We start from the raw sequence: 14,903 nt of genomic DNA on the forward strand, positions 1-14,903 counted from the left end.
GCGTCAAGTTTTGTACGGAAGAAAGTAGAGGCTATTAATCTTGTTTGGCAAGCTCATAGATTCAGTATCTTTTCTTTGATAATATGCTCTGGGTGTGATGTTCTTTTCTGTTCTTAAAACTTTTCCTTACATCGATTATGAAATCGACCCCATACTGATTTTTCTAAAAGTGTGTGTGTGTGTGTGTGTGTGTGTGTGTGTGTGTGTGAAAAAGAGAGAGTGTGTGTGTGTGTGTCCGTGCGTGTATGTGCGTGCGTACGTATGCATACGTTCGCGCGTGGATGCGTCGGTGTATATTTGAGGACGTAATTATGAGTGAGTGCGTATATATGCATACGTGTATATTTGCTTGTGTGTGTACGTGGTCACGTGTGTGCATGTTGACACATGCAGTGTTAACACGATACTGCAAACGCACCTTTCCTCAAGAAACATGCACCAGTCATTTTCAGTTTTACTCATTTGAAGATCATATTGTATAATTTCAACCAAAAAAATCTCAGATCTTATTTATTCACACACACACACACACACACACACACACACACACACATACACACACACACACACACAAACACGTGCATACACACGCCCACAAACACGTGCACGCACACACTCACACACACGCGCGCGTGCGCGCGCGCGCGCGCGCCACGTGCTCGCAGATGTAGGAAATGTTTTACAGAAGAAAGCGGGCAGGGAGGGGGTGGGACAATTTCGGCGGAAGGATGTTACAGGAGGGGAGAGTGGGGGGGGGGGGGGGGGGGGGTGTGGGGGGGGCATTTTAATTGGCCGCTCAAAATGTCTGCAGGGGACATTTTGAACAATGAGAATGTCCCCGGGGGACATTTCCAGCGGTCAAATTGTCCCCCAGGGATGTTTCCAGGTGGGGAACAATCTGGGACACTACACCGGGTCCGGAGTTTTATGGTCGTTTCTTTCAGATTCCAAAGGTCTCTAGAGGGTGGTGACCAATCCTGGACTTGTCCCCTCACAACAAATCCCTCCCCAGTGTCAAATTCAAGATCGACACACAAGTACAGATTCGAAAGACCAATCAATAGGACGATTGGGCTACCGCAGTCGACCTGAAGAATGCATATTTCCGGATCCTCATTCATCCGACGTCCCACCGGTACCTGAGGTTCGTGTTCGAGGGACATAGTGTTTCAGTTCTATGCCCCTCCCTTTAATCTTTCCCTTGCCTCTTTCGTCTTCATCAAGGTGGCGCGGGAACTGATATCCCTTCGATAGATTGGAAATCCATTCTTACCTGTGTGTACCTGGATGACTGGCTCAAGGCCCAGTCGCAGGCCTTGTGCCGATGTCACGCGGCCACAATTCTGGATCTGTGCGCTCAGCTGGGATTTGTCACGATCAAGGAGAAATGCGATCTCTCCCCAAGTCAGTCTTTCGACTTCTTTCGGGTGAGATTCAACGTATGGTCTATGACAGTCTCACTGAAACACGATCACTTGGATCGGCTGGCATATGTCCGCCACTTGCGCTGTTCTATCCTCACTACTGGGCATGATAGAATCCCTGACAGCAGTCATCCCACTGGGCAGGGTTCTCAAGCGCCCCTTTCAGGGCACTAAGGTTACGCTAGTCCCAGAGCTCTCAGCCCTGGGACACTAAGATTTGTCTGGGAGAGTGGTTTCTTAAGGCAACGTCCGAATGGCATCATTCCTCTCTTTTGGCACAGAGGGTGCCAATAGCCCCCCACCCCTCCCCCCACACTTCAAGTGGCGCTCTTCACAGATGCATTGCATGTGGAGTGGGGAGCTCACATGGACTCACTCCATGCAGCGGGGATTTGATCCCCAGAGGAGCGCTAGTGGCACATCAATGTTCTGGAACTCGAAGCAGTTCACAGGGCTCTTCTTCACTTCTCGCGTGATGCCGCCGGCAAGACCACCCAGTTGTTGACATACAACACGACAGTAGTGTGTTTTGTGAACAAAGGGAGTTGCGGGGGGCCGGGCACACTCGACGGACCTCTTCCTGTGAACCGAGGCTCTCATCTGTTGGTGCCACGACAAGGGCATTGCACTCACAGCAAAACACACAGCAGGCAAAGCCAACATTTGGTCGATGCTCTCAGCAAGTCCAAGAGTGTCCTCCACACTGAGTGGACCCTAGACAAAGATATCCATCAGGGGGTGTGGGAGTTGTGATTTCGACCAATGGTGGACCTTTTTGCAACGAGGTTCAACAAGAAGCTTCCGATTTATGTCTCACCTGTCTCAAACACGTAAGCTTGGGCAGTGGATGCTCTGTCTCTAGACTGGAGCAACCTGATCGCATACGCGTCTCCTCCTTTTCCTGTCCAAAGTGTTCCGGAAAGCCAGACTGGAAAGTCCACATCTCATTCTCATTGCGCCTAGATGGCCAGCTCAACCTTCGTACCCTGGCCTGCTGGTTTTGACGCATGTTCCTCTCCTGTTCCTGCTTTGAAATTCAACTGGAAGTCAAACCACATCTGCTGCGACAGCCCCATTCAGGAGTCTCTCATTCAAACCTTCACTTGCTCCACCTGCACATTTCGCTGCTGTGTGTGTCGAATTGCCTCCATCGAAATTGAAGCCTTTGGCCACTTGGTCATCTTCTTTGTTAGAAGCCCTTTATAGGGAGAGGCGCCTCCTCTGATCTCCAGTCCTTAGTTACAAGGGCGAGGAGGTCGGGGACCGAGTCTTTATATGACCTTCATTGGAGAATATCGTTGGTGTGGTGTACGGATAACGACGATCCACCTACCAGTCCTTCTAGCACGCAACCTGCAGACTTTGTGGCACACTGCTCCATGGGACTCAACCTGTCAGCTAGTACAGTACGTGGATTTAGATCCGCTATCTGCACCACTTTCAGGCATATAGTCTCTAGGGGCGCTTCACTTTTATATATGTTCTGATATATAGCGTATATCTTCCCGTTTCTCCATAAGCTAATTTATTAGATGTATGCAAAGGTACACAAAGGAATCTTTTTATTGCAAAAGTATGTACTTTTTCAATCTGCTAACTATCTTCATGTAATCCTTATATTTAAGTTGCATAAGTTAAGAGTGGTTCCATCTGTGTGTCAAACATTTTCCAAAACAGATGTAAGTCCGTTGTCTTAAGGGTTTTTTTTAAAGAGATTTCTGTATTTCCATGACCCCCCTTTTCCCTTTTCAACAAACTTCTGACAAACTACACCAATACTTAATTTTGTTTTGAATATCATTCCTAAATACTAATATGAATTTCTAACCTTCAGTTCTTCATTTCCGTAAAACCGTCTTTCTCTGATTGCTAAATGACCCCCTTTTCTGAATATCATGACATTCGTTTTTTCAAGATTAACAATCAGTTGCAGTCGGTCAGCTTCTCTTCTAAGACTATCTAGTTGATTCTGGAGACCAATAACTGTATCAGATAGCAATATTACGGCATCAGCGAATAGTAACAGAAATATTTCAACTGCACCGGGAATCAGTTGTATACCATGCTTACCACTTCGGGATAATTCAACGACTAACTCATTGATGAAAAAGGAAAATAGCATGGGGCTAAGCATGCAGCCCTGTATTACTCCTCTGGGAGAATTGAAATAATCACTGTAACAACATTTATCACGCATACAAGATAACACACTGTTATAGATACATAACACACTGTTATAGATACTTCTCAAAGCCCTATACATGTTGCCATTCACTCCATACTTTCTCAAAACCGCCCACAAAGCACAGAGTCGAAAGCCTTTCTAAAATCGACAAAGGTTACATAAAGTTTAGAGCTATTTTGCAAAAAGATTTATACAATGGCATAAAGAGTAAATACGAGTTCTCGTATTTGGTCAGTAGTGCTATAGCCTGCTCTGAATCCCGCTTGTTCTTCAATGAGCTTATTTTCTTCTTTTGCCCACGATGTAAGCCTTTTGTTTATGATGTGTGTATACACTTTACTAACAAGCAACACTTGTTAAATCCATGCCACGATAGTTAGTTGGCTCGTTGTCATCTCCTTTCTAATAGATTGGACGAATGATTGATTTCGACCAGTCTGTTGGAAAGATACCAGTATCAACAGCTTATTGAAATAGGCAACAAGAAAGTCAATGACAGTTGTATCTGCATGTTTCAACATTTCAGCGATTATCTTATCAGGACCCGCACTTTTTCCAGACTTAAGGTTACAATGCTGGCGAGAACCTCCTGTCTGGAAATAGCTTCGTTAAATGGTTCATCTGATATATCTGGTGATTCCTTTTCATCACTGACAATATTTTGTTCTGGTTGTGACATATCTAGCACTTTAAACAAGGTAAAAAAAAAACTAAAAAAAAACTACCATTGTTCAATATTAATGGAGTTGTAAGTCAGAGGTTTTCTATTCACTGATCTAATAGTTTGCCAAAATAACTTGAGATTATGAATTGATTGTTTCAACTTTGTTAGTTTTGCTTGATCGAATCCATCTTTCTTTTCGGGGTAAGCTTATATTCTCTCCTTTCTTTTGCGTAAGGTATCCTTTTCTCTGGGTCTGCTTTCTTCGATCTTCCACATTTCCTTACTGCTTTCTTCTTCCGAGCACATTCTTCCTCAAACTAGTCATTCTTTCTCTGTTTAATTCCTGTCGTTCTTATCAAGCAGGCAGCTGCCCTGGATTTGATAAACAATTCAAGGGAAATATCAACATCTGTATCTAAAGCCATAAAAGCATATATTCTGTAAATTTTCTTTGAATTCGGCTGACTTTTGTTCGCTTTGGTAGATATGTAAAAAATATTAAAAAATTCAGACTATGCGATTTTCGTCTGCAAGTGGTCGATCGACATTATGCCCTAATTTTTTTCCATTCGAATTCAAGTGGAAGTTGCCATGAGTCGATGCGATCACCAACTTACAAGTCACAACACAATGCAGAGAACATTATAAGATATGAGTAAAACGCCAGTTAACGCCTCTGGGCAGAGTAGCAATTCTGAAATCTATTCTTCTTTCTAAACTGACTCACCTGTGGTTACTTTTGCCAAACCCACCAGATACATTATTTATTTATACATATCAACACATTCGTTAAATGTTTGCTTGGAACAATAAACCAGATAAAAGTAGCTGTAAAAATTGCTCATAAAAAGTGTTAAAAAAAAAGAAAAAAATGTGGTATTGATGTTAAATTGTTTACCTTATATTCGTAAAGCTGTAAAATCAAATCACAAATGGAACCACCTTCTGTTATCTAACTTCCCCCAATGGCCAGTTCTTGATAAATTTGGTCCAGAGTTTATCTTAAAATTTGCCAAATATAACCAGTTCTGGACAAATGTCCTTGAAAGTTAAGATTTCTTTTTAAAATGTGAACCCCAAAACTCAGTGGAACTGCTCGCTGAGCCATTACGTTGTGATTATCATGTGATAATTGGTAAAAAGTGCGGTATATCCGGACTGCTCAGTAATCATGATGTATATTGTCTTGCACAGTTTTTTTATGATGATGGTAAAGTTCTTTAACTCACACAGTACGGCCAGTCCTCTCTTCTTCTCTACACAGACCCCTCGGATGTCCAGTGGGTGTCTGAATGACCCAACCTTTAGCTTCCGTCGTCAGAATTGTGGTATTCTTTGTCAACATTCACCTCTTAGTGTAAGAGCCTTCCGCTTGTAATATTTTGATGGTGGTAATTGGGGAGAAACGCTGTTAACGTCATGTCTTTCGCCGTTCGCATGGAAAGAGTTAATATGTAAGCTTCAAAGAAAAATGTGATTTGCACATTGATTTCCTTACTTATGCTTGAAATAAATCGGCAATAAACGAATAAGTAAAAAAAAAAATTAAAAAAGAAGAAGAAAGCACAATATTACTGTGGAGAGCAACACAAATACTTCGCTCTGATTCAAACACTTGTTTTCTGTTTCAAAAGGCTCAAGACCATATTTTGGTGTGTTGACTGAAAACATTATTAAACCAAAATGTTGTAACAAATGAGACTTAAATCTTTTGATGCATCATAACTGAAAATTTTGTTTTATACATGCACACAAGATAGTTGATGTAAAACAAAAATGGTCTCAGCTGAAAATGATACATAGATGTTTATGTACAAAAAATCATTTTAAAGAGATTGGTGTTACTGATAATAACAACTGTAGTTTTTGTAAAGAACACAAGGACAGTATCGGTCATGCTTTCCGGAAGAGTATTTATGTGCAAATGGTTTGGAACGCTTTAACAGATTTGATACAGAGAGATGTGTAAACGCAGGAATTTCAAAGTTAACAGAATTACTTGTGTTATTTGGATATGATGTGACAATAACAACTGATGCTGTTTTGTATTTCATAATATTGTTTGCAAAGTATTACTTATATTTATGTAAAAAAAGACAGCTTTCCACATTTTTTAACAAAGAAATTAGAAACTCGATATCGCATTGAAGAATACAATGCATATATCAACTTTAACTATGTCACTTTCTCTGCCAGGTGGCTGCTTTACAAATTATAAATGATTAGTAACCTGTTCATGATATTCGTAAGAAATGAATGTGATATTCACTTATTGTGTATACTTTAAGATACTTGACAGTTTGTATTCCTTAACAACTTGTATAAGATCTTAAGAAATGAATCATAATACTCCATGACGATAACCAACCTATGTATAATCTAGCTGCGTGGCTGTTTGGGTTTTTTTTTCTTTCTTTGTAAATGTCCGTTAAGATGTTGTTGTAAAATGTCAACCTGTCAAAATGAAATAAATGAAATGTTTAAAAAAAAAAAAATTTTTTAAACATCGGCGGTGACGACACTAAAACTGACACCTTTTTATTGCTTTTCACATAAGACGGATCACTGCAATGCACCGACTTCAGATTCAACCTCGGAATCACATCAAACAACAAAATTATGGATATATGAATAACCTGAAAAGAAATGTATACCAAGACTTAATTATCCCAGTTCTTCCCAACAGATGTTGTGAGTAACATAGATATGACTCAATGTTCTACATAAATGTGTTAGAAAACGGGTTTTTATGATACTATATCATCGCGTAGGAAGCGTGAAAATGAGACCAGATTAAGGTTTAATGTTTGTTGTGATGCAACATTTTCTGTCACATATACTTGGAATGTTCTTTCATTTTACTCTTGTTCATGTTTGGCATCCACTCGCTTGTTGCGCCTCATTCAAATTTTCTTCTCGGTTTCAGAGAAAACACTGAGAACTCTTCAGAAACGGAGTCAAATATGGGAAACAAGCAGACCAATCAAACAGACAAACACACACACACACACACACACACACATACACACACTCCACGAAATCTTGAAAACGATCGTCCCTGTGTCATTTTTACTCATGTGTACATCATCGACGTTTTCGCTGTCTCCCCCACGCCCCACACCTCCTCCACACCATCCCTTCTCTCTCTTCTTTTCCTTTCTGATTTTCTCTAATATTTGTGTTGGCAAAAAGACAAGAAACAAACCCCAATGAAAAAGGACTTTTTTTTTTTATTGAAAATAGTGGGGACTATAATCCCACGCTATCTCACACACTGCGCTTTCTCACAATTACACACTTGATCGTAAACTGAGAGAAAGCCTGAGCCAACAGTCTGGTTCCTTTTTGTTCGCACTGATGATCCTTCTCTCCACGTCATGCCTGCTTTGTACTTTTCTGTTTGTCAGTCGAGCTTTTCTCCTTTTTTTTTCTTTTTTTTTTTTTTCGACTAAAAGTCATGTTAAATGAATGGATGAGTTTCAACCAGAAAAATAACTACAGTGTTTGATGTTGTTTTCCTTCCAGTGCAAGTTCTGCGGCAAAGCGTTCGCCTCTCACGCTGCTCACGACAGTCACGTACGGCGCACGCACACACGTGACAAGCCCTTCACGTGTCGTCTGTGCTTCCTGGACTTTGCCCATCAACTGGAATTGTCCCTGCACTTGCAGTCGCACGGAGGTGTGTGCGACAAGGGGCGGGGGACATGGGGAGTAGGGTGGGTGTATTGGGGGCAAGGGGTGAAGGGAAAGGAGGCTGGGCGTGGGGAGTCGAAGGGAGGAAGGGGTCTGCGTTAACAAGCGCAAGTTGTGTACCCCACAAAGCGCGTTGATCTTCGGCAAGTCATGACACGATCGTTCCACCACTCATCCCCTAATCATATACACAGATGGCTCAGTCACCAAGGACCAGTCCGGTTGGGGATTCACTGCGAAACAAAATGGAAAAACAATTAGGGAAGAGAATGCTGCCTACAAAGTCACAACCTCCAGCCTAACGATGGAAGTTGAAGCCGCGACACATGCCCTCCAGTGGCTATCGTCTATCCATATGCCCGGAAACCAACATGCCATGATTCTAACCGACTCAATGAACCTTATACAGAAAATTGAAAATGGAATGGGAAGCCCAGAGTGGCATAAGGCAATGCGCAACTTTCAGATTAAAGAACTTGGTCATACTGCCCGGGATATGCAGGTCAGTGTTAAGGGAACTGAGCGAGCTGACAGACTTGCTGGTAACGCAACAACAACGAGCGGCCTTCATCTGGGAAAATCGGAAATCCTCAGAAAAGTCAAAGAATACCAAAAAGAACAGGTACAAGGCCATCACACCATCGATCGCCTCAAAGAAATAAAAGCAGAGAGAGGGAGCGGCCGTAAGTCTAGCATGAAAGGTAGAGCACGATGCTTTGCAAATCAAACAAATATCGGCATAATTTCCAAACCAACATTGCGCAGATTACTTCAAAACGGAACAGAGTCTCTGTGGGCTTTTTCAAATACAATAGACTGAGCAACACCTAGACGCCACGCTCTTGGCATCAGAGATCTTCTCCCACCTCTCTTGCGGCCAATCAGTGGCAGCCTCTGTGCGTGTGTGTATGTGTGTGTTTGTGTGTGTCTGTGTGTTTTTGTTTGGGAGGGTGGGGGGTAGAGGATGAGGTATGTGTGTAAATGCATGCCTACACTGTGGGAGCAACGGAATATTGGAACGTGCGGGTGTGCATATGTATATTTGTATATTTGTGTGTGGGGTTGGGAGTGGGGGATATGGGCGTATGTGTGTGTGCTTGTACAAGTAAGTGTGCCTGTGTGTGTGTGTGTGTGTGTGTGTGTATGTGTGTGTGTGTGTGTGTGTGTGTGCCGTGGAAGCTGCGATATGTAACCTAGAAATGAGTGTGTGGAGGAGGGGGGTAGAGGGGGTACAGGGTAATGTGTGTGTGTCTGTGTGTGTGTTTGTGTGTGTGTGTGTGTGTGTGTGTTGAGGCTCATGTACGTTTATGTGTATTTGATTGTGCTTTCATATCTGTGAAACTGCATGTTTGGTGCATACCTGTTATGCATGTGTGAATGTGTGTCTGCGTATTTTACATTTATTTGCTTATTTATCATCATTGTTGTCTTTTTTTATTTTTTTATTTTATTTTATTTTATTTATGTATGTATTTATTTATTTCTGTATTTCCTTTTTTTTTTTTTTTTTTTTTTTTTTTGGTACCCTTATATTTGACTTCATCAAGTTTTTGCGCCTTATAGATATTAATATTAGTAGTAGTAGTTCGGGTTTTTTTTATGTATTTGTCTATTATTAATTTTTTTTTTTTTATTTTTTTTTAGTTTCTATTATGCTTTTTTTTCTCAAGGCCTGACTAAGCGCGTTTGGTTACGCTGCTCGTCAGGCATCTGCTTGGCAGATGTGGTGTAGCGTATATGGATTTGTCCGAACGCAGTGACGCCTCCTTGAGCTACTGATACTGATACTGATACTGTTCCCCTAATCCGCTTAGCATCATTATGCTATAGATGCTTTTACAAATGTCATTGCCGACGATATCCATTGTTGGCGAATTCCGATATCTATTCATGTGTGTCCCGTTTTCTGACAGCATCATACAAACATGTTTACAGAAATGCTATACATTTTGCCCCAAAATGTTGCTCGGTTTTCTTTGAGAAAATGGAAAAAAGAAAATTGCTAATACTGATTAAGTCGTTTCCAATGCGATCATTTTTTTTTTTTTTTTTTTCAAAGAACTAAGAACGCAAAATGATGTTTTTTTACGTCTGCTTCAGTTGGGGGTTTTTTGTGGGTTTTTTGTTTTGTTTTTGTTTTTTTGTTTTTTTGGGGGGGTTTTTGTTTGTTTTTGTTTTTTCTATTTATTTATTTTTGTTTTATTTATTTATTTATTTATTTTACAATACTCTGGTTGTTAAAGTAACTTGTATGACTATGAGTGTTGTTTCAATGTGTGTGTCGATGAATGGGTACGTGACAGGGTACGTGAATAAATTTCTTGGCTCACACATATGCGCACCCACCCGCGCGCGCGCGCGCGCGCACACACACACACACACACACACACACACACACACAGTGAAATAAACAACAACAGACGATTAGATCCATACTAAATTATTCATATCTTTTTTCTGTTGTACAGAGACAGCGGTTCCAGCCACTGCAACAGTATAGGCCATCCTTCCCCAAGACTCGCATACTAAGTCGTATACTCCGTGGTTTTGTTATGTCGTAGAGAACAAAAAGGTCATTTTTATATTCCGTAGTAATCTTTTTGATATACAAATATCATACTTCAAATGATAAGCGTGTATTGTATTTAAGATGATGAATTTAAGAAATAATTCCAAATGATTCTATGTGAAAATTATTTCGAGCTTATGGTCGATCCTTCACATTTCGGAAAGTCAGTGAGGATTTTTTGCACTGGAAAGAACCCGGCAAATCTAATAAATATGGAGTTAATTGCATAATTAGGAAATGTTATTGAAAATTCAATCCCTTGATAATCATGTCCCTTTTAATTATGTAAAGATGCATGCGTTGTCAAATCGGTTCGGCTTTGGACTTCTGATCGAGCAATCAGAATTCGAGGCTCCATTTTGGAATGGAGTTGTTTCTTTGGGAAAGCCACTTTATCCCGATTTCCCTCACGTCACTGGAGTGTGAATGGGTACTGACTTCGATCATGGAAAGTTAAAGCAGCTAAAGGAGAGGATTGTGCCTCGCCTTCCCCTATACCGAGTACTTGACACAGTGAATATAAATTCGCGGACACTACGGCCTTAAAAGACTATGGGACATTTATGCAGTAGAATAACTCAATCATATGTGAGACGTACACGGTGAAATATTTCAAGTCGGATTTGTAATGCAAGATATCCAAACACTCCATTAAGACTGGACTGTGCAAGTGATATTCCTTAATTCCCCAACAGAATTTTAGCACATGCACAATAACGTATTTTAAGGAAATTGGAACCCAAAAGTGTGTCTCCCCAATCCCCATCCATGCAATACCTGGGTAGTTATGACAAAGTATTGAAATGATGATGATCACGATGATTGTGATGATGATAGCACAACACTAATGATAACAACAACTACTACAATAATAATGATAATGATAATCAAAATAACAATGATGATATGATAATAAAAATTATTATTGTTATTGATATTACTATCATCATTATCAATATCATTATTGTTATCTTTATTAATATTATCAATAGCAATGCTCATTAAGAAGAAAAAAAAGAACAATAACAAACAATGGTGATATCAAAACCAAGATCAGCAACAATAAGATCGGAAACAATTCCATCCATACATTTTTCGAGATTTTCTTGCAGGTACAGCTTCATGTGTTCTTGCCAACACAACAACAACGACAATACAAGAAGAAAAGAATAAGAAGGAGGAAGAACAAGAACAATATCCCAAAGGTTCATGCATCTATTGATCCCCCCTCCCCCCTCCAATAGTATTTCGTCATTTGGACCTTTATGATCTTGTTATTATTACCATTATTTATCTTCTAGCTTTGTATAACGGTAAAAGCACCTGTGTAATCTTACCACTATACGTACCATAAAAAATGTACATATATTCATAAACATATTTGTGCATTTGATCTTGAATAAAACAAATTTTAAAAAACAGTTGTTTGATCATTTTTTTCATGGAAAAAATATGATGCTCAGAACAAATGGGAATAAATTTGATGCTATGTCAGTGACAAATTCCATGAAAAGAAAATCATAAGCACTTTTTATAGTCCTGTTTTAAATTATAAAAGAGTTTAGTTCTTTGTCTGAATTTGTGTCCATGTTTATATATATATATATATATGTGTGTGTGTGTGTGTGTGTGTGTGTGTGTGTGTGTGTGTGTGTGCTTATATGGATACACACACGAAGGGTTGATGAGGGATAAGGTTGACAGGGTCAGAGAAGAAGTAGAGAATGGTAGAGTTGTTTAGTTGTTTATCTGATTTTGTGTCCATGTGTATATATTTATAATAATATATATATTTACATGATTACACACACGAAGTGTTGATGGGGGATAAGGTTGACAGGCGTAGAGAATGGTAGTAGGTGGATATGAAGGGAAGAGAAGTTGGATCACGGGTCGAGGAAGAGGATGCACACACTCACACCCTCTCCTTGGCAGGGCCACATGGAGTAGATTTTATAGTATATATATAAAAAAAAAATATAAAAAAAGCAGCACTGAGCCCTAACCAAGCAGTTCCCAGTAAGCCATAAGCAGCACACAGCCTATGGTCATTCAAAAAGGATTGCCTTCCACCTTTACAGTCAACCTGTGTCAGGTGTCATTTTCTTTTGGGAGACAGCTAGGAACTAGGTGTGCACACTAGTTTTTTTCCTTCCTCCCAGCACAGTGTGCATACTAACTACAAACCATGATTTTCCCACCAATCCTGGGCCTTTTTTACTAAGAAGCAGTGACGGACTGATACATTCACTGCCTCCTTCTGATTCACCAGAACCCATTTGTTCATGCATTGGCAACAAACTTAAACCATGACGTGACAAGAAAAAATGGGGGCGATATGATGTACGGCCTGATCAAAGATAGCTTTGGAGGGGAAAATACCAGAGGTATGGGTGAGGAAGATACAAATTCTGGGTATAAAACCCGGCTTGATCAAAAACAACATTAGTCACCCCAGCGGTGTGTGTGATAGAGGCGGGTTGCCTTGAATTAGAAAAGACGCAGAGGAACTTGTTCCGATCTGCGTTCGCATTAGCATAAATTCCCAATGTGCTGACATTAAGATCAAAAGATGACTCGGAGTGCTTCATGAAGGGAGGACAGCGGGGAAAGGGGCAAGCAAGGGGGTAAGGTGAAGGAGAGAAACACGTGAAGGCACTGAACAAAGACCCAATTTATATGCACATTCACCACGCCACACCGAACATTGCTTCCTACATCAGCATACACAGCCAAGATCCAACCAACTGGGCATATGGACTGCAGCAAGCTTCACAGTGGACCGCAGCAAGCTTCACTGACCAAAGACAGTGGACCAGGAAGGGCGGCTGGGGGTACGGCAGGGGAACACTCGGTCGGCGTGACATCGAAGGGAAGCGACCCACAGCAGAGAGAAGGGTGAGGAGGGAAGGTAAGGTGGTGGGGGTGAGTGAAGGCATGGGGGAGGGGAGACAGAGGGGGGTGAGGGGGGGTGCAAGTGACACTTAACCTACATACCATAACATTTAAAACAGAAAAAAAGTTACCTCAAAAATGAAAAAAATTATAAATATAAAATATAATAAAACATACACCAAGCACGATATTTTACACCAGAAAATTACATGAAGCAAAATCTGCATCAAGAAACAAAATAAAAAAGAAATAAAAATCTAACAACACTCTTCGTCAGGCCTTGGGTGCATGCATACATATATTCGTGTACCTATCAGAGTGGATTATTTCCACAGAAATTTGTCAGAGGACAACCCTTTTGTTGTCATGGGCTCCTTTTCAGTGCTGCACACGGGACCTAAGTCTATCATTTCCGGCCTTTTTCCAGTGTGAGCTAGAAGTTAACGAACTAAATAACATAATTAAAGCATTAAACCTTTCCGGTGTCTGGGGAACATTTCACCATAAAGAGAAAAAATATATACGGAGTAAATTTACACAATTTATAGCTCATCGTTTAGACAATTGCTTTGTTTCAGAGGAAATGTTGAATTTTTGTGCCTCCTGTGAACACTACTAGCTCAGATCACAAGGCAGTTGTAGTTAACTGAGTTTAAGTACAGTACGTTTGTTAGAGGTCCTGCAGGGTATTGGAGAATTAACAATAGTTACCTAAAAAATACTGACTTTGTAAAAAAGATGAATGACTTTTTTTTAGACGAGTTACTAAACGAAAGTACTGATGGCAATCTCCATGTAGATGAATGGGACATATGCAAAGCTAAAATTCGTAATTTTTGTTCCGGGTATGGAAACATTACCATCTATAATATATTTTTTTTCAAAAAAGGAATGAAGAACAATTACAGTTGCAGATTTTAGAAAAGGAACAAATCTTAGCCAGGGATCCTACCAACGCTGATGTTCAATCTGACTATTCAAGCCTGAATCAAAAGCTAGCATTACTGCAAATAGACAAAGTTAAAAGGGACACAAATTCGAGCAAGAGTTAAAATGGAGAGAGGCATACCAAATATTTCTGTAACTTAGAAAAAGCCAGAGGAAGAAAAGGTAACAGCAAGAATAAAGAGAGATTCAGAGGAGGTGATAACGGATCAGACACAGATTTTGGAAGAACAAGTATCATTTTATAAAAAGTTGTATGGGGAAAAGAATATTAGGGCAGGGGTAAATAAGTTTTTGGAAAATACATAATTTCCTTGTTAAGGTAAGGACGATGCTGATTCACGTAATGGAACGGATACAGTAAATGAAGCGACAAAATCCTTAAGTCCATGAAGAATGGTTCTGCTCCTGGCAGCGATGGCCTCATATTTGAATTTCTAGAAATCTTTCAGAAAAATTTTTTGCAAAGGTTGCAATCCAATCGTTTGCAGATACTTTTCCTACTGGTATATTATCATATTCTCAAAG

General features: G+C 40.2%; 1 protein-coding gene across 1 annotated transcript in view; it reads left to right on the forward strand.

Annotated features, from left to right (window-relative positions):
* LOC143274625 (PR domain zinc finger protein 14-like) overlaps positions 1–14,903 on the forward strand; it is a 145,817-nt gene that overhangs the window by 113,313 nt on the left and 17,601 nt on the right. Inside the window, exon 10 of the mRNA XM_076578495.1 lies at positions 7,799–7,952. Within this exon, the coding sequence (XP_076434610.1) occupies positions 7,799–7,952 (154 nt within the window). The remainder of the gene's footprint in view (positions 1–7,798; positions 7,953–14,903) is intronic.

The sequence above is a fragment of the Babylonia areolata genome, chromosome 29 (assembly GCF_041734735.1).
Source record: "Babylonia areolata isolate BAREFJ2019XMU chromosome 29, ASM4173473v1, whole genome shotgun sequence".
NCBI classification, from domain to species: domain Eukaryota; kingdom Metazoa; phylum Mollusca; class Gastropoda; order Neogastropoda; family Buccinidae; genus Babylonia; species Babylonia areolata.